This window comes from Dunckerocampus dactyliophorus, chromosome 10 (genome assembly GCF_027744805.1).
Source record: "Dunckerocampus dactyliophorus isolate RoL2022-P2 chromosome 10, RoL_Ddac_1.1, whole genome shotgun sequence".
NCBI classification, from domain to species: Eukaryota; Metazoa; Chordata; class Actinopteri; order Syngnathiformes; family Syngnathidae; genus Dunckerocampus; species Dunckerocampus dactyliophorus.
The window spans coordinates 8,696,082-8,716,672 of NC_072828.1; the positions used below are offsets into that span (position 1 = coordinate 8,696,082).

At 46.3% G+C, this 20,591-nt stretch overlaps 1 protein-coding gene across 2 annotated transcripts in view; it reads right to left on the reverse strand.

Annotated features, from left to right (window-relative positions):
* arhgap39 (Rho GTPase activating protein 39) overlaps positions 1-20,591 on the reverse strand; it is a 29,940-nt gene that overhangs the window by 1,331 nt on the left and 8,018 nt on the right. The window contains exons 2-10 of one of the 2 annotated variants that reach the window (XM_054788896.1): positions 6,090-6,500; positions 2,861-4,121; positions 2,237-2,401; positions 1,863-2,048; positions 1,555-1,768; positions 944-1,017; positions 667-866; positions 383-474; positions 20-189 (exon numbers count right to left, since the gene is read on the reverse strand). In XM_054788896.1, the coding sequence (XP_054644871.1) occupies positions 20-189; positions 383-474; positions 667-866; positions 944-1,017; positions 1,555-1,768; positions 1,863-2,048; positions 2,237-2,401; positions 2,861-4,121; positions 6,090-6,500 (2,773 nt within the window). The other variant, XM_054788897.1, reaches the window with a different exon arrangement.

Below are 20,591 nucleotides of genomic sequence, written 5' to 3' on the forward strand. Positions count from 1 at the left end.
TTTAGTGTTTGCACGAGACCTGCAGGAAGCGGATGAGGTAGCAGAGCACCAGCTTGTTGATGTGCGGCAGACCCAGCACCACATTGACGGCTGCCTCTGCGTTGTCGTAGTGCTTGATGCACTCATCATAGAACTCATGAGGAATGAGCGGCTCCTCCAGCTCACGGTACCAGAACTTGAGCAGGGACGCTGTGGACAGACGCCAGGACACATAGATGAAGACACTGCATTGCTAGCTGGACACATAAGGAGGCAATGGATTGATCCTGGAGCAGATAAATTCACTATACGTTATTTCCCATAATTCCAACAATTGTTAGTTAACAAGGCAACCAGTGTCGGACGTTCCTCTGTCTATACATGTTACAGTTTGATGTCTGACCTGGAATGTGGGGGTCTTCCAGTCCTGTTGGGATTTTCCACTGGTCCACCTGCAGCTTGAGGGCGTTCACTTCATCAATGTCTCCTGGTACCCTGGAGGGGTGCAGAACATAGCTCATACTTTATATATTTATATGTTTTGATGTGCTTCACAACCACAGTGGTATACATTGTGGTTGTCTACAGAAAGAGAACCCCACTTAACAATATTCCATTTCATAGGTATAGGTAGGTCCATCTAGTGGCCATCCAAGGCCACACAGCAACTTCCTAGACATCGCTCACCTGAAGATGCCCTCTGTCTGGTCCCCGTTGAGACCCAGAACCTCCTCGGACAGGCGGGTCTGGACCCAGGGTAGCTGGTGATCCGGGTAGCGTTCCTTCTGCAAAGCCATGACCTCCTCCAGGGATGAGCCGAACATGGAGGGACTGAAGATGGCGTTCCTGGCGTGTTGGATTTCCTCCAGGCATGGCTTCTGCAGACCCTGGAGAGCAACGTTAAGAATTGGGGGTCAGTCGGGAGACAAGCAGGATTGTGAGCTCAAAGAGTCCTAAGCATTACCTTCTTTGCACCGGTCAGAGCCGCTTTGGTCAGCTTCCTGTAGCAGTGTTTAGCGTAGCTGCTGATGGCCACTCCTGATGTGGAACACAAGCATTGGATTACATCACATTTTGTGTGTGAAGAGGGTTCTTGCAGGACGGGCAACTGTTTCTAATATTGTGACCCTTTCACGTAGCAAAATAAAGCAGTCAGACAATAAACCCACACCTCACAAATGAACATTATGTTTGTAACTACAGAATTATTTCACCCGTTTTTGTCCCGAATGACGTGGCTAGTGAGTGTTATTCCTAGTTTGGCCGGCAGAGGGAGGCAGAGGAGCTTCCTTAATGGACCAACAGGAAGTTGAGAATGTCTCAGTTTGCGTCACCTGATCGTCAAACCACTTTGTCTTCGGAATTACAGCAGGAAGAGATCATCCTTGTCTATAGAAGTATACGATTATGGAAACTAACATCTAACACTGGTTTGAAAGTTAGTAACCAGCTAATAAGCTAGGAAGGAGACTAACTGCAACATGCCTGACTCAGCCTGGCAAGTTGTGTAGTATTTTGTTTATTTACTAAATGCTAAGAGGAGGTCTAAATTGTGTAAAAATGTGTAACTTGTACCCTTGGTGTCGTTGAGGGGGTCCATGTGTCGGCAGATGTAGCCCTCCAGGTAGTTGTGGAAGCGCGGGGTGGGGGGGAAGAAGGCCAGGCAGACCGCCATCAGCTCCCATCCGCGCTCCAGGCTGTCATAGCGGAAGTTCTCTGTGGTTTGCCGGCACAGCTGGATGTAGAGCTCATCACGCAAACCCTGGTTGCTCCACCCGCGGACCACCACCTGATGGACGGACGGATAGATGGGGACAGAAACACTCATGAACATGAAATAAGATTCCATACAGTTGTTGTGTGAACGCCTTGTTACTACAGACCTCCAGGGCCACACAAAGGGGGTCAGCTTTGGCGCGCCGGTCCCCCATGTAGGTCTGTATGAGCTTGAAGATGTCCACCGCCTCCTTCTTGACGCTGCGGTCTGAGGTGACTATCATTGGCTTCTTGATGGGCTCACTGCTCCACGCCAGCATGTTGGCAATGGACACCTTTCTTCTGAACAGACCCTATGTAGTTATTATATAGTGGTTATGGTAGCAGATCTATGGTGAATGTAGTTCTTATATAGTGGTTGTGGTAGCAGATCTATGGTGAATGTACTTCCTATATAGTGGTTGTGGTAGCAGATTTATGGATGAATGTAGTTCTTATATAGTGGTAGCTGCAGGTCGTGCTGTGTTGCTGACTGGAGTACCTGCGTGTGTTTGTTGAAGTGCTTAGATGCCCAGTTCTCGATGTCTGTCTCAGACGAGGGCTTTCTCAAGGTGAATTCTGGGAAAACGCCACAGCTGGCACTCGGCATCATGTTCCTGGCGTTGCGGCTGGCCTCAAACTGGGCGCAGGCGCCGAGGTCCTCCGACTAGCGGTCAGAGACAGGAAGTGAAGAGTGGCTTTCAACAAACATGTTATTAGTAGTCTATGTTCAGTGTTGGTGCTGCTGCGCCTTCTAAGTGAAGTCAGCACAAAGTAGGTAAATGGCGGCGAGGGAAGGCAATGTAACGAGGCATCTTTTCTTCTCCTCAGGGCCACAGATGATGTTGCATGTAGACTTGCAACATCCTAAAGGCTTCACACGTAAGCAGTAACTCACAGCACTGACATGACACGTTTCTAGCACTTTCTGACTGATTTCATCAGTGAAACTGGCAATGATGGCATCTTGTGTTCTTGTGCATCAACTCCTGACTGTACATCTTTGGGTTTAACCATGTTTAACTCCTCTCCATCAATGTCAAGCACTAACAACCCCCACAATTAAAACGTGGCAGAATGCAGTCCATCAGTTAAGTGTGCAAACTCCCAGCATATGCATCGGTACCTGTGAGGGGTGCAGGTAGGGCTCGGGGGACGCCAGGCTGGTCTGGACCGAGAGGCTTTTTTCCAGGAGGGCCTGAGGGAAGCCCAGCCTCTCGAAGGTGCTGCGTTTCCAGTGGTGGCCGTCACTCTGGGCCAGTGCCTCATCCTCGCTGAAGGCCCTAACCACGGGGCCCGGCAGGGGCGGAGGCACGGCACCGTCGCTCTCATAGCCGTCCTTGGAACCCTGGGCGCCCCCTCCCTGGCCCGAGTCCCAGCTGCTCCTCTGCTTCATCACCTGCTGCGCCTCCCACGCCAGCCGGGCCTGGGCCAGCATAGCCTCGGACGCCGTGCCTGCCAGGTCCCCGTCGGGGCCGCCGCAGCGGGCCAGCTCCTGTGGGAGAGACGGCTTGCGGCTCTTCCGTTTGCGGTTTCCACCGGGAGAGAAGGGGCCGGCGCAGGACGAGGACAGGGAGTGGGTGTGGCTGGATGACCAAGATACCGAGTCCTCATAAAGCAGCCTCTGCGCTCCCTCGCCGCCCTCACCGCTGTAGTCCAGCAGCAGGCGGGGGTCCCTGATCAGAGACTGGCTGTGCTGCAGGGTGTAGGATCCCCCGTAAGCGCCGCCGTAGCCCCCCTGTGTGCCATAACGCAGCATGCGGTCGGCAGTCTTGAAGCGGGGACTGGAGGATGACTGCTCCACGTACACCAGCTGCTTGACATACTCCTTGCCCACAGGACTGTACTCTAGACTCTGTGTCTTTTCTGGACACTTCTGGCGGGTCAGAACCAGCTGGCCATAGGGGGACTGCTTGGGGGAGTGGTAGAGCGGTGCTGAAGTCTTACGAGTGGGTGACTTGCCGGTGCCGTAGAAGGAGGAGTCGGACAGGTGAATGTCGGTGGGAGGCTCCTCGTAGATGGGTGGGGGCTGATACTCAGAGGGCGGCTCCTCATATAGCGGCGGCTCATATGCGTAGCGCGGCGACGACGGCTGTGAGTCAGCGGACGAGCGGCGCTGCGTGCCGCCCAGTTCTGCCCGCTTCAGGAAGGGAGAGTGGCGGCGCTCAGCGTAAAGGACGGGGGAACTATCAGCCTCCGAGGGCGGGTTGCCTCCGGAGGAACGGCGGGCTCGCGAAGCTGTGCCCCCTCCCGACAGAGCTCCTGGTGTGGGGGGATCGCAGGGGGAGTATCCGTTACCCTGGTGGGCCAAGAAGCTGGGCTCCCTGTCCGTCACCTTGATCAGCATACGCTCCTTCGTACCAGTGTTCCACCTGAAGGGGGACGTTCTGAGGGGGAGGACACGAGGAGAGGAGAAGAGGCGGTTAATAAAGGTTGAAACAGAGTGATCAAGATGTTTGATTGAATGATTTTTGAGGTTTTAGCAGCTGACCACTGCGTAGGGTTAGGGGGGGTGCACAGTGGACTCTGGCAACAAGCCAGCTCATCACTTTGCATTCATCGTCTTCATCCAGCGTCCCCTTGCTGTCCAACAGCAGGAGGAAGAGGAGAATGAAGAGCTGGGCGGGTGGAAAAGAAAGTGTGAAATTGATTGCAGTGTTGGCCACCTGCCCCTTTCACACACTTTCCCCCTCTGGACCTGAATGGCATCAGTGTGGCTGCCAGGGGACACTTGTGGATGTTGGCATGAGCACCAACGTGAGGAACAAAGAGAAGCCTTCACTGTTTGCTTTAGTCTTCACCTCGCCTGCCCATCATCATCATCATCATCATCTATACCAGGGATGTCCAGACCTTTTCCACCGTGGGCCACATAGTGAAAAATGAAAGGATGCAAGGGTCATGTTGATATTTTGTAAAGCAACACATGCCAAGAAGTAATATATATTCAGTATTTCAAGAAAAAACTGCATCTCAGCTTTGTCATCCATTCATTTTCTATGCCGCTTATCCTCACTAGGGTTGCAGGTGCTGGAGCCTATCCCAGCTGTGCTTCGAGGTACACCCTGGACTAGTCGCCAGCCAATCGCATATAAATATGGACAAACAACCATTCACACTGACACTACCTATGGACAACTGAGAGTGGCCAATTAATTACCTAACATGCAAGTTTTTGGAATGTGGGAGGAAACCAGAGTACCAGTGAGAAAATGCACGCACGCATGGGGAGGGCATGCAAACTCCACACAGATCCCCTGACTGTGGCCAACATGCTAACAACTCGGCCATCATGCGGCCTCAGCTTTGTCATGTAGGTGAAAAAGCCTTGTCTTCTTTTCTTTAATATTTCCACTGTATACTACTAAAATGATTTTTTTTGTTATTCTCGTAAAATTCTGACATTTTCTCATTAGATTAAAACTTTTTTCTCCTAATATTTTGACTTTTTCCTTGCCAAGTTAATGCAGATTTTTCAATTTTTGCTGCTTTGTGGTTTTTGTGCTGGTTGTTTTTTCGTTTTCTTGTTAAATTATATTTTTTAAAAATAAAACAGCCGCGGGCCACAGTTTGGACATCCCTAATCTATACACTGGGCCTCCCCGGTCTTCACCTTTCCTCCGGGAGCGTAAATGCTCACCAGCTCACCTGACCTTTCCTAAAAGACAACTCATTGCCTCATGCAACATGTCAGACAAAAGTATTAGGACTCTTTGCACCAAGAACAGTTTCTGGGGAGACTTTCGACACTATTTTCAAGATTAAAGTCCAAATTCACAAACAAGAGTGTAGAAGACTTCATCCACCCTCCATTCCTCTCTAGTAACCTTGGCTGTGCAGGGAGGCGGAGCCACGTGCAGTTGAATTGTTGCTATTAGTCAGAGAGAAGACAAACTGCCACTTCAGCAGCTCTGCAGAGAGAGAGAGAGAGAGAGAGATGCTGCATATCCAGTAAGATGTGTGACCTCTATCCTGTGTTTTTAATGTAAGACTAAAGTGATGTAATGGAGATGATGTGGAAAAGGAGCAGATATCCTCATCCAACCCTCAGTTAGTTGACACTTTTAGCCCTGGTTGCTAGGCTAGCTAGTAATAAAGTGTCACAGATGTTGCTGCTGAGTGTAAATGTGTCAGGCAGGCTGCCATGAGATGCTAATTGATGCGTCACGTTATGACTGCAGCAGCAGCGCGTTAAGACAATGACCTCACAAAACATTTGTCCTCCTGTGGGCGTGTGCATGAGTAACACATTCGCAGGCCAGCATGACCCTGGCGAGGCACACGGACCAATCACAGCACACGACGGTGCACTGGAGGATGAAGGTGAGGCAGAGGTCAAAGGAGGCCTCACTCACCGCTCTGCTTCCTCTTTACTGCCCTGCTTGTCACATACTTCCTGGTCCAGTGAGGAGGAGGTGCTTCCCTCCCGGCTGACCCCGCTGTTGCGACCCGGGCTGTTGTCTGCTGACGCCCCGCCTCCGCTTGCAGGACGCGGGTTGGCGCCGTCGGTGTGCTGCTTCAGGGTCTGCAACTTGGCCAGGGGGATGATGTCGCAGCCTTGGGGGCGGTGCCATACGGTGCGCTGCGTGGAGGCATTGTAGTAGTAGAAGCGCGAGGTGTTGGGGTCAAACAGCTCCCACCACTGGTTGTCTCCCGTGCGCTTGATACGGACTCCCTGCGGGGGGTCCCACACGCACTCGCCCGTCAGTAGGTTGGCATACATGCGCTCCCGTGTGCGTGGCTCGATGATCTCCACCCATTCCAACCTGCAGGAGGACAGAACAGCATTTGTTGGTTATATATGCAAACAATAGGTGGGGCAATGTCCCTGCCATCACATGAACAATCAAGCCAAGCCCCCAGGTGGCAGCATACACACCAACAGACACATACTACCTACATACACTATGCTTGTCATTGTGTTTGTCATTTGCACCAATGCACACCTGCACTGCACCGTACCAAAGAATGTATCATCCATCAACATTTTGACTTCTCACCGGTAGCTCACACAGCTAACCAGATGTCTCAGCACTCCCACAGGTCAGCCTGTGAACTTGATGGTGTGCTTCCATACCAGAGGACATGTTTGTGCATGTACGGGCTGTCACAGTGGAAAGCGTATCAAATGGAGCAGAAGGAGCTGTTACACAGAGAGATCCAGAGGGGAGATGGGAGCATTAATTGGCCATAATTGCTTGATGTGTTTGCGTTCCAAATGACCCAGTTTAACACCACATGGGCTGAAATATTCACGAGAGGAATTTGCTATCAGATTGACGTGAAGCTTTCAATGCTCAGAGTAAAAATACGTCTGTTTCAATTTCATTTGGTGACTTTCAGCCACGCACCAACCAATGGGACACATGTGAGACCACACACAACATACAGCACACTTTTGACCATCCATTTTTTCATAGAGCCCAGGTAAGAGGTAAGCGTGCCCCCGGACTGATCCCAGCTGGATGCTGTGTCATCATCATCATCATCATCATCATCATGCTATCCAGTGAGGTGTGACAGCAGCACAGCATTCCTCCTGAAGAGAGAAGTGACTAACGCTGCAATGTGGCTAAGTGGTCAGCAGCCCACACGGCAGTCTCTCTAACGCGAGGGGACAAGGACAATCAGAGAGACGAAAGCTCCTGCCATGTTTGTCATCACACGCCACGTCTGTTGCCTCGCTGTCGGCCATCTTGCCAAAGTTCACACGCAACTGACATCACCCAACGTCGTTTGAAAAAAAAAGTCTCTAAGGAGGTTTCTGCTAGTCGGAAGACGAGCAGAGCTGCCAACATTTGGTGATTGCAATCCTGTAGGCCCCCACCCGCATGCACGCAACTGCCCACTGCCAATTCACCAAATGGATAATACAGTCATAAATAAGGTCATAAAGTCATATTTAATGCTTGTCAAAGACAAGGAACATGTGACAGGAACGCTCAAGGGCCTACTGCAAAAAAACACTCAAAGATTCTCCATAGCAGAGGTTCTCAACTGGTTTGGCTGCAGGACCCACCGTCACCACTCAATAACAAGCGGCGACCCAAATTGTGGACATGTTTCCACTGAAATTTCTTAAATACCTTCTATGTAAAGGGCCTGTTTGTAAAGTTTGCAAAGGGCACTTACTTTCTAACGTTATAGCATTTTATTTATAGTATTATAGCCTGCCTCTTCGTGCTCAGTAATACATTTTTATCCACAAATTCACAAATTATTTGAACAAAAAGTGTGTGTAAAGGTTTTCAGTACATGGTGTATCTGAGGAGTTGAATCACAGCAACTAGACGTGGACCTGGATGAGAGGTGAAACATCTTTAAGACAATCAAGCCAGTCCAGTTGCTCTGACTCAACTCGTCAGATAAACAAGAAGTACAATTCAAAATATACAAATTAACTTTGTTTCTGATTAACTCAGCAAGGGCCGCACGGTGGCCGATTGGTTAGCATGTTGGCCACACAGACAGGAGATCTGGAAGATCTGGGTTCGGATCTCCGTTGTGTCCCTGCGCACTGTCGCCTTACCATTCGTGTGTATGTGATGAAGACGCTCGCATCTTCTTCCGCTGTGGAACACACGTAAACCAGATGGCCGCGCCGCTCCGTCGCAGATGAAGATGCGACCGTTGTGGATCAATGGCTGGGATTGAATGAGTTAAACAGAACTACGTTCTTCGTCACGGAAATCCGACCAGAAGTGGACTCACAGGACCAAATGGGGGGGTAAGTCACTGTTGATATAGTCTACTGCTGATTGGGATGTCATACAACTTTATGTCTTCAAGTCCGAACTATCCCTTTAAAGTAGTGGCCGTTTTTATGGCATTAAAATTGCTCTGAAGCCGAATACATTGGTGGGGTGTTGCATCATCACCTCCGTCTGCCTCTCGTGCAAAAAACGTAAAAGACGTACAACAGGCGTTTGGGTTTATAAAAACGCATAACTACGTCTTTGGTATTGAATGAGTTAACAAAGCTACAGCGACATTGCTATTGTAGGCGCTAACACCAAAGAACTACTTTTCAGGCGTATGCTCACAGCGCCGCCCACAATGCCTCACGCCACGACAGAGAGGTAACGTAAACTACTGAAACTGAGGTAACGTAAACTACTTAAGTTGCTGCATCACCTGTGAGTTTGAATTGAATTTACCAGCTCCAGTGAGATCAAACCTTGTGACTGTTCTTATTTTGTCAATAAAACGTTTAGCACTAGTGCTACATGCTAACGCTACGAAAAAGGCTTAGTGTTTCACTATAGATCTGCCTAGCACCCAGCAACGTTATTCTCTGCTTGGGGGAATAAAAGTCAAAAGCAGTAGTCGGCGGCGGCTCTCACAAAGTCTGCCATGATTAGTGACAGCAAACGCTCACTATGTCGTTGTTAACGGAAGTAGCGTTCGTTGGTATATGGGCTATGTGAAATCAATGTGCCCAGGAAGGAAATTCGGGTAATGCTTAAAATCACCATAATACGGCAAAATACTGTAAGTATTACATGTTATCATCAATGTGTCTGTTACTACATGCTCACAGCATGTAAATAAAACAATACAATGTTGTTGAAGAGTTTTTAGAGGTGTTGTAACAGAAGGCTGTATAGGCGGAATAGGTGAATCCCATTATATGCATTATTAGCTGCCTCATGCTGGCAGTTTTTCTCTATTTAGAAAGCACCGAAAAGAGAAAGACATACTGTATGTCTTCGTGTCTCACATAAGGATTCTGGATGATGGGAAAAAATTCCGAAAAAAGTGCGGTTTTCCTTTGAGTGGACATCGACATGTGTTGTGCCAGAAGAGCAACATAACTACTGTCTAGTTACATAACATTAAAACAGTGATTTCCTGTTCAGTACAAACAAACTAAGCTTCAAAATACACAGCATTAGCCTAGATTCTACCACAGCAGCTAACAAAATGCACCCAATTACTTTTCTTTAGTACAAAAGTTGTAGTCAAGACATGAAACAAAAATTACCACAGCAGTTCTGTTAGATGAGAGAGTAAAATATATGCACAAATGGAGGGAAACCATTTCAAACAACGGCTGTAGTTATTTAGCCAGTGACAGACCACAATGATGGTTTAGTGTGCAAATAGAAAGGTAATAATTTTTGGCTGGGGTCATGATGGCAGGCAGAGGGTGACAGACAAATGACAGATAATGTCATTTGATGTCTGACTCAGCAAATGACTCCATGATCAACTTGTCAAGTAAAAAGGTTTGCAGATTTTTACATTCGTCCATGACATCTTTGTGAACTCGGCCTTCCAAGTCCATCCAAAGAGGAGATGCACACAGTTTGAGCCAAGAGGCCCAAAATCCGAGCCACTTCCTGCAACCTTCTTTCTCCTGTCTGTCCGATTATTCCTGAATGCAACGTTTGTTTTTCCTCACTTTGCATTCCTTTCTTGCTTCATCTGTGAGGTCTTCCTCTTGTCTTTATCCGCCCGCGCTTTCATCCCGCTCCTCTGCGTCGGTTCTGCTCGGCTAAGCGACATTCACCAGCGCGCGATTCCAATGGAGATTAAAGAGCGTTGCTGGAGGACGGTGCCATGTTCACACCGTGAAGAAGTTTGTAAAGTAAGACTGCACACACAGCAGCTTATTACATTTCTAATTAATGCACACTTTGTCAAGCAGCTCTGATAAGAACTTTCCGGAAACATCTACCACAATCTGCATCCTACCTTTATGACCATCCATCCATCATAGATCAAGTGAGTGGACATCATTATTCTATGTGTTGTGTGTGTGTTCTGTGCTCTAGGTGTGGCGAGGCCTATGCAGAGGCACCGCCGCAATCAATGCTTGAAGCAGACAGATGGCGGTGAGAACATCTGCTGCCCTATCAGGTGTCCTCCTCCTCGCTCTCTCTCTCCCTCACTTGCACTACTTTCAGGATGGCCACTGAATATTTACTGCACTCGCTTTGCAACTGACCCTGCTGGCTTTGTGAAGCTTAGTGAGAACCCTTCATTCATTCATTCATTCATTCATCTATCCTCTGAACTGGAGGGTGAGGGGCTTCGTCCATCCCCCTGTCACACTTTAATGTGCTGGAAAACCCAAAGTTTATTCCTGATAAGACAGGAAAGAAGAGAGGACAAGGAAGTTTGCAAAAGGGAAAGAAGTTATTCAGAGGAGACAAGAGAGGGCCCTCCCCCGCCATCTGCTCCATCCCAACATTCCAGTCATTCTGTCACAGCAAAAGATCTCCTCAGTGAGTCCCAGCTGGGACTGAGAGCATCTCTCCTGAGGGTCAACTGGATTATTGTCAACACTAAAGGAGACTACAGGAATCCCAGGAGAAGACGAATACAGTCAGATGCGCCTCCTGAATCCTCAAAGGCCTGGAGGTGTGGCTCCACCCCCTACTGCTGCCCGCAACATGGCCGACAAACCGCCTAAAGCCTTTGTGTCTTTTTCATTCCTCCTCATTACGGTCCTCCACAAATACATTTGGATAGCCACAAATAGATTTGGCACTACTTGTTTGCCCTCGCTCAAAAACACAAGGGACTGTGTGAATGGAGCTTGTCATTACAACTCTGTACAGTAGGTGGCGGTATGCATGTAACTGTACTTCAAAACACACATGTTTAAATGTTACTTAAGGCAATGCCTGTACAGTAGGCTAAGGCCCTGTCCACACGGGAATGTTCCTGGGATTGTTTTTTCTTTTTGGCGAGTTGAAAAAAAGTCAAGTCTGCACTGTGCCGGATTCCTAAATAGTTGCATCCATACGGGAACGCATCACTGGGGTGAAAACGATGTAATACACAAGGCACACAAGGTGTGGCGCTGTGAACACACACACAGACTGAATCATGTGACACATCAAACTGTAGAAGAAGAAAGTGGCCTTTGTTTACACGCTAACAAAAACAACAACAAGGAGATGGTGAGTGCAAAAACAAAAACCAGAGTCCTTTGTCTGACGACGAAGTGGAATTACTTCCACTGTGGAGTAAAAAAGTATCAGGACAATGTCGATTGGGAGTCGTGTCAGTCCAAGTATTCTGATAATATGTTGGCTTTTCAGCAGCAGTATGCTACTGGGGACGTGGCTGCAGGGAAGGACTTCCCTCACAACCCCTGTAATGTGAGTAAATGCCAGGTTACGGCACAACTTAAGGCAGTCCGCAGGGTTTCCCCTAGGATTTTTTGAAGCTGTGGTGGTGGGTTGCATGGGAGAGTGGACTGCCGCTGCTTTGTCATGCCGCTGCTGCGTCTGCATTTTTTTTTTTAATTTCATGGACAAATAATTTCTTTATGACTTAACTTATTATTTTTATATTTAACTTATTTATTTAACGTTTTTCAACAACTAGCAGGACAGGAACCCAGGACATTGCAAAACTGTTAATTTAATGGCAAAGTTGCGGAGAGCACTGCCAACATTTAAATGGCACTTTACTTACAGTACAAAACACATCTCCACTCAGTGTGCTCATTTGTCATCAACTACAGGTGTCATGTTTGAATAGAACTCTTATAAAATACTAAGAGGTGAAGCAAATATTCTTTGGTGAACTACTCAACATCAGCTGGTGAGCTACTGCTAGCATACGAGCTACGTGTTGGAGACCCCTGTGATATCATCACTGTCTAAAGCTGTACACACTGTGTTTCTGTTGCACAACTTCGACACACAACTAGGTTTTGAAGACAAGCCATAAGTATTATAATGATAACAAGAGAGCAGGATTGTGAAGTGACACTTTAAAAAGTGTGATGATGATCGATGATTGCTGTATCCATGAACGTAATAGCCACTTGTAGCTCCGAGCCAGCTGGATGCCGCCAGCCAGGCATGTAAACAAAGACGCCAGAAAGTGGAATGAGATTGAAACGTGAGCGATCACACACGCTGGCATCGATAGGCTTAGCATGTGACAAGCTGTCGTCAATTTACTACACATTTTACGGGCTATTGTTCATTCTCCCAATAATAAAAAAAACAAAGTGAAAGTCAACACAAGACGTGTTGCGTATCTGGTCACATGCGCAAATGCCAGCACGACAGACAGGTGATTCTGGTGAATGCTTATCAAAATAAAGCACAGTGAAAGATTTTTGTGATATTTGAAATTGTTTTCAAACTAATTGTGGTCAGTATATACGTAAATAATAAGCTACACATGTATCCATATAGCATAGATAGCCATTCATACAATATAGGACTTAAAATTGTTTTCAAGTTAAAAAAAATATTTTTAACGTGTGGCGGTTTTTATTCTGTAGTGGCGCATCGCCACGATCAATTACATTTAGCGGAAACCATGGTCCGGAACAAATGTCGGCATGCCGTTGGTTTTGGCCGCGGACATGTGGCGCTAATACTTTTTTTTTACTTTGCGAGGAAATATGGGGTGCGTCGCCAGCAACCTGTGCCATCCCATCTGGTATCAAAAGTGGGGATCTGCTAGAAGATGATTCTTCATCAACACCTCCGCCTGATTCTCCGGCTTCTCTAGACTCCCCTCGCACCAGCACCAGTACCAGCACCAGCGACAGTCTTCCTCCTGGAGTGGTCAGCCATCGCAGACATTTGCTGCAGATAGGTTTGATAATGCTTCGTTCCTTTTAGCACTAATTGCCATGAGCTATATGTTATGCTATGGTAAAACGTAGACACAACTAACAACATAAATGTTCATTAAATTAAACATAAAGGCTATTAAAAAGGGCCGCACGGTGGTCTAGTGGTTAGCACGTTGGCCAATACAGGAATAGCCTGGAGATCGGGAAGACCTGGGTTCGATTCTCCCTTTCTGTGCATTTCTGTGTGGACTTTGCATGTTCTCCCCGTGTGCGCGTGGGTTTACTCCGGCTTCCTCACACATTCCCAAAAACATGCAGGTGAGGCTAATTGGCGACTCTAAATTGTCCATAGGTATGACTGTGAGTGTGAAAGGTTGTTTGTCTATATGTGCCCTGCCATTGGCTGGCGACCAGTCCAGGGTGTAACCCGCCTGTCGCCCGAAGTCAGTTGGGATAGGCTCCAGCATGGCCCCGCGACCCTAATGAGGATGAAGCGGTATAGAAAATGGATGGGCTATTAAAAAGATGACTTAATGTCACCGTGCATTACAGTGTTTTTGTCGTCTTTGTTCACATAGACGAAACTCGACAACCACAGACAGGACAGACTCAAAAGGAAGGCCCCAATGGAAGCTGCTGCCCTGGAGGATCTTCAGCTGAAAAGGAGGATGAGAGACCTCATGGAAGAGTCCGAAAGGCGCAACACTGAAAACATGTGGCAGCTGAACGGTAACATTGCTGCCATCACAGACACCCTTAAAGAAAGTTTGCTGCTGCTCAGAAATATGATGCCGCAGGGCCAAACTGCAATGCCATCCCCTGTTGCACAACTGAGTGGACAAGATGGTGCCCGCATGTACAGTCACATGCAAGCACCCCTACCTCACGGAACCCAAACAGACATGCACACACACCACACCATCCTACAGACACAAGTGGGCGATATACACTACTACATGCCACCCCACATGCACCAACTTCTCAGGTCCGCAACTTCCCAGGAGAGCACTTCTGCGGGAGGACAACAACATCATTGAGTCTTTGTGAACACACTATATATACAGTATGAACACACAAAGACAAGCATTAACACAAGTCCCCTCACTGTCAGCTGAGCTTGAGCTGTGCCAGCTACCTCAACAGACACCTTCATATACGGACACCTTCATATACATGTATATTATATTATTATATTATTATTACAGTTTTATGCCACCCAGAAGGCCGTTCCCGTGTAGATGAGAGGCTGAAATGACAAAATACTTTGCCGTTTTGACCTAAAACGTTCTCGTGGGTAACTATAATGGTGCTATAATGGCCACAGCTTGAGCCTGGAACAGATTATTTCTATTTACATGATTTCCTATGGAGTAAATGGCATTTTATAGACTTTTCACTTTACTAACAGGTACAATAATTCTAAAGTTATCATGAGTGCCGTTTCACGAGCAAAGTTTCATGCCTTTACTCCTGTGATTGAACAAATTCATTTGGATCAGTCCAGGAAATGTCAAACTATGAAATGAAACCAAATGTCATGTGACACGTGCGCACGCCCATGCACAGTGACTAATAAACTATGTGGGCCTAATTAAACATTCATAGCTCCTCTGTCCATTTCCAAGCTTGCTCATGTTAAATGCATGAGCTGCTCTTTCTTAGCACTCAAACACACGCAGCCCGCTATCAGCAATCACGCTCGATGCCTCCTGTGAGTCAGCACCACCGGAGCTGGGCCAGAACCACCAAACTGACCTAGGAGCATCTCCACAGCTGGACCAGGATCTCCAACCTGACCCAGCACCATGTCCACCACCAAGATGTCTTTGCCAGTCTTTCGCTGGCAGTGTGCAATGTACACAATCATCATCATCATCACAAGCAGCCTGTGAAATGGAAGTGCACGTGATGCCAGCAGCTGTCGTCCTCGCTGGCAGCTTGCAGACATCTTGAGCGTGTGTGTGCGTGTGACACGGTAGCACATGCTAAGTCGTCTGTGTGCTATCAACTCGCTGCACATACGTACATGTTTCAGTAGAGCTAGAATTATCTATTTGTCTTGTCCCAGTATAGATGAGCCCGCTATGTGTTTAGGCCTGCCACTTTGTAAAAAAAAAAAAAAAAAATACCTTAAGTAGGCTTCGCAACATATCGTAAAATGCAGCCAAAAGTGTCAGTCAGCTTGTTTGATGATTTTTAACCAAGCATGATTTTGCTGTAAAAATGTGACTGTAATGTTAGCACTGTAGAGCTCTGCAAATACCTGCAGGACCTCTGCAAAGTGTAGACCAGAACCAGATCCTGTGTAGTCCCCAATACTAGAAGGATCGCCGATTGCTAGCGATGAGTTCATGTGTCAATGAACACACATCCAATCATTGCAGGAATAACAGTCAGTGCACAATCAATGCCAATCAAGTGATCCAGGAAGTGACCCCTCTCCTCCGCTACTGTTCAGTATCAGTCCAGCGGAAAGCTCCTCTTCACCATCCTGACTGGAGGTGTTGCACTCTCTGTGGAGCTTCATGATCCAATCCTCTCAGCACCCACACGCTCAAAATAGCAGCAGGAGCAGCCGTGCGCTCACAAACTGGAGGCAGACGGCATTCCAGCAGCAGCTTTGCAGACACGCTTTGAGCATGAATGTGAGGTGTGCTAAGGTAAGGAAAGCTAAGGATGCACTTTATTGTCCCTGAGGAAAAATCTGTCGTGGACAACACCTAAAACTATGGAATCTTGTTTCTGCCACTGAAAGAAAATAAATATCCCAATGGTAGGTCATAATTATGAGATAAAAAGCCAAAATTATGAGATAAAAAGTCATAATTATGAGCCAAAAAGTCTAAATTATGAGATACAAACTGTGCATGTGCTGCCTTCTGCCTAGTCATAATTATGACTTACAGTATCTCATAATTTGGATTTTTTATCTCATAATTATGACTTACCTTTGGATGGTTTTTTTTCTTTCAGCGGTGCAAACAGGTTTCCATAAAAAAGACCTCAAATTTGTTTGGATTTTAAAATACATATTCACATGGAAGATAATGGAATTACTGTAGGAAGAATTTTGTCAAGTCTTTTTAATTGGGATGCTCCTATCGATCAGACACCAATCAGTATGGGCCGATTTACGTGAAAAAGCACATGATCGGCATAGACCGATAAATGCCTTTCAAAGCCGATCATCTCTGGCACGTACTGTTGCAGCATGCAGCCTGTAGCGATCGTAGGCCACCCACTTTCCTTTACACTGCACAGGCGTAACAAACCCAAAACAAACATGTCTGCCGTGTGTAACTTAGCTGCTCTTTGTGAGAGTGATATCAATTTTGCACCCTGCAAAACATGCCACGAATATACCTTGCTGGCGTAGCACGTTAAAAAGCTTTAACGTTGACTTTGTTCACATTGTTTTTTATTATCAAGACAGCTTATAGATAGACAGCTAGTCTATCTATACCAGCTCATTCCACTTTCTGACATTTTTGTTCACACACTTTGCCTGGCTGGCGGCAGCTAGGTAGCTCATTTTTGTCCTACAGCCGAGCTACAAGTGGCTGTCACGTTCATGGCATATATCAATCATCCATCACCATCCCAACTTACTTTTTAAAAGTGTCCCTTACCAATCTTGCTCTCTTGTTATGATGAATACTTATGGATTGTCTTCAAAACACTACTTGTGTGTCTAAGTTGTTGAACATAAACACATAGTGTGTCCAAGCTTTAAGAAAGTGATGTAGTTCACCAAAGAATATTTGCTTCACCTCTTAGTATGTTTATAAGTGTTCTATTCAAACATGACGTCTGTATTTAATGACAAATGAGCACACTGTGTGGAGATGTGTTTTATAAATAATGTACAATTTCAATTCTGGCAGTCACATAAAACACAAATAGCTCACCTCATTTCTTTTTGTCAAAGTAGCTTTAATAGCGTAGTGCTGCAAGTTGGATGCACCTGTGCTATCATAACCCTGGACTCTCAATTTATACTGTTATACTTCTATAACAGAAGCATTTAAATTGTAATTTTTCTAATTGTGTTATTTGAACTAAAAAAATATATTATTGAACAATTCATTTTCCATGTATTAGTATTCCTCTAAAAACAGGCATCAAATAAAATTTAGGTTTGTGTCAAATAGTACAAAATTTTGTACTTTTGTACTAGTCACATAGTACTATCGGACTAAATAGGTCAGGTAACAAAAGGAGGCTCCACATTTTAGACTCTCACTTTAAGTGCTCTCAGCAACTTTGCCCTAAAATTAAAAGTTTTGCAATGTTCTCGGTTCATGTTCTGCTGATTGCTGAAAAAAGTTAAATAAATAAGTCATAAAAAATTGTTCTTTGTCATAATAAAAAAAATTGCAGAGACAGCAGTGGCACGACACAGCGGCGGCAGTCCGCTCTCCCATGAGGCCCACCACCACAGCTTCAAAAAACCCTGGATCGGTATCGGCCAATTTCACTCATGGATTGTCGCAATCGGCAGCATATACCCTGGGCCCCATAAAATGTGATGTCTTTGTATTGTTAAATCTACTTTGACTCAATAAAGCTCATCACTGCTTCACAGTCAATAAACACTTCAAAACTGCATTTCAAAGTATGTGCGGACAAGCACACCTGTCTGTGTGTGTGCGTGTGCTTGTGTCAAACTGGAGGCTCTCCAACACTAGAGCGTGGGGGAGACGGTCTCCTAGCAACCGTGGCCTTCGCAATTGCGTGACCCTCTGCTGCTGCACATGTGGAGAGTCTGGAAGCACAACAGCAAGGGTAGCATTACACACACACGCACACACACGCGCGCACACAGACACACACCCTGCTCCACTGCTGCCTACAATCACATTATTCCAGTCACAGCACGAAGATTCCGGCAGCATCCGAAGCTTCCATCCACGGATGGCGCGATACCCAGTCTGCAAGCTTAACTTTTGTTTTAACATTCTCTTCTATAATGACGCAATATCTAAATTTAAAGAAGGCCATGCATCAACAGAGAGATATTATGTTTCTGACTTCCTAAAGAGTGTCTTTTACAGCTCTATTACACAAACACACACACACACGCGCTATCGATTGTGGGGGTTGAATGGCAGTGAATAGCAAGTGGAACACTCCAGTCGGCTTGTTTGACCCCATAACCCTCCAGCCTACACCCTGTGGACCAATCACAACCATTAGCCTCGGCCAGAGAGACAGTGTGCCACCATATCACACACACACACACACGCACGCACGCACGCACGCACGCACGCACGCACGCACACAAAATGAGCAGCTCTGATCTTTCCATCTACACTCTCATGTGAATTGCAGCTTCCTCCCTGATCCAGTAGGCTGCATTTCTAATGCACCACTTAATGCCCAATTTATTGCGTATATGGATTGTTTTGACTGTCTATTTACATCTTCTTTCAAGTGATCCATATCTCATATCATATGTCCAAAACAAGTGACATGACATGACAACATGAGTGACATCATCATGCCGTATCTGACAAAACTGAGTACAGTCCCCACATTTCAGCAAGCATATTATTATGTCTTGCTTTAGTCAGTGTTACTAATTCATGTGATTTTTTAAAATCCAAATATGATCATGGCCTGATTCAGATGTGTGGTTATCCATTCATGAGAGCCATGAAGCAGATCCAAAGTGGAGCACATGGGAGGGAAAATGGGTACTCTAATTGTGTGAAGCATGTGGTGTCAATGTAGTAACAGTACACCATGCTGTCTTGCTTGTGGGCTAAAGAAAAGGAAAACTTTGTTCCACACTGCCTATTTTATATACAGTTTGATAAAACTTTCATCTTTCCAGCAGAGCATCAATTATCAATGACTTCCTTCAGGTGAGAAATTAGCATTTTAGCTTCCAAATGTGAGTTTGTTCAAAGAACACTATGAATGCCACAACTGCAGTTTGACCTGTCCAGCCGCCATGGACAGCATATGCCCCCCCCCCCCACACACACACACACACACACACACATACACTCACTGTATACAGTGCATGGTGTTTGTGCAAGGTGTGTGTGTGGGTGTGTGTGTGTGTACAAATCAAAGTGTCCCTCTACAGCTTTGATCTAGTGCCACTACTGCACAAATCCTCACAGCTACAACAACGCCTGCAGGGCCATATTTCACTTCCACAAGCCGTCTGCGTGTGTGTGTCTGTGTGTGTGTGTGTGTGTATAATGCTGATTGGCCCTTCAACAGAAGCATATCTAATTAAAATTTCCTCCTACTTGTTAGCAGGCCCCCCTCCCATCACAGCCACCCACGCCAAAGCAACGCTCGGAGGCTCAGGCTTCCCCAAAAAACAGTGGCAGACGGCAGCTTTTGCGTTAACGCTTTGATTCACAGTCAAAAATTCTCAACGGCACCAGAAAAAATGACATGCGCTCACATTTCAATAAGGTGCTGAGGATAAAACATGGCGGTGTTGAGCAGTAATGTGACCAGAAGGGCGTCGCATTCATTAGAACCTAAAATGTGACTTTATGAAGCAGTTGAGGTTACTTTGTCTTCAAATACACACGCACACACGCCGTGGTGCCACCAACAGAATCAATCAATGCTGCAGTTATTAAAAAATCATCAGTTGAATCATTCTGCCTCTCAACGGCATATTTTTTTTTTTTACTTCATGAAGGGTGATCACAAAATTAGGCACGTTGTGCCCACAGACTCACTAAGAATCTTCCACCGTGCATGAACCTTTTATCATTTTTTTTTATTCTATGACAAAGTATAGCATTGTATACTATATGAACAGCCATGTTTGTAGAATGTGCTGCAGGAGGTCTTGGGTATTACAATGTTAGCAGCATGGCTCCACACTGTCTGTGACAAGGAGAATTGCACATTAACACGTTACAATAGTACAAAATAACATTTTCTTATACAACTGTTGTATCATGACAATGCCATTAATCCACCTTATGATGACAATGACATTCTTCTGCTTGTACAAATCAAATTATGTAGATAATACATCAGGTCTTTGATGTCCTTCAACACCATCCAACCTCAGCTCTTTAGGGACAAATTGACATGGATAGGAGTAGGTTCACACCTGGTGGCAAGGATCACAGACTGCATGACTGGCAGATCTCAGTACGTGCAACTGGGGAACTGCAGGTCTGACACTGTGACCAGCAGCACGGGAGCCCCGCAGGGAACTATGCTCTCTCCTGTTTACCCTGTACAGGTAAGACTTTCAGTACAACTCGGAGCTCTGCCATGTACAGAAGTACGCAGACTATCTATCTCTCTAAAAAGGCCA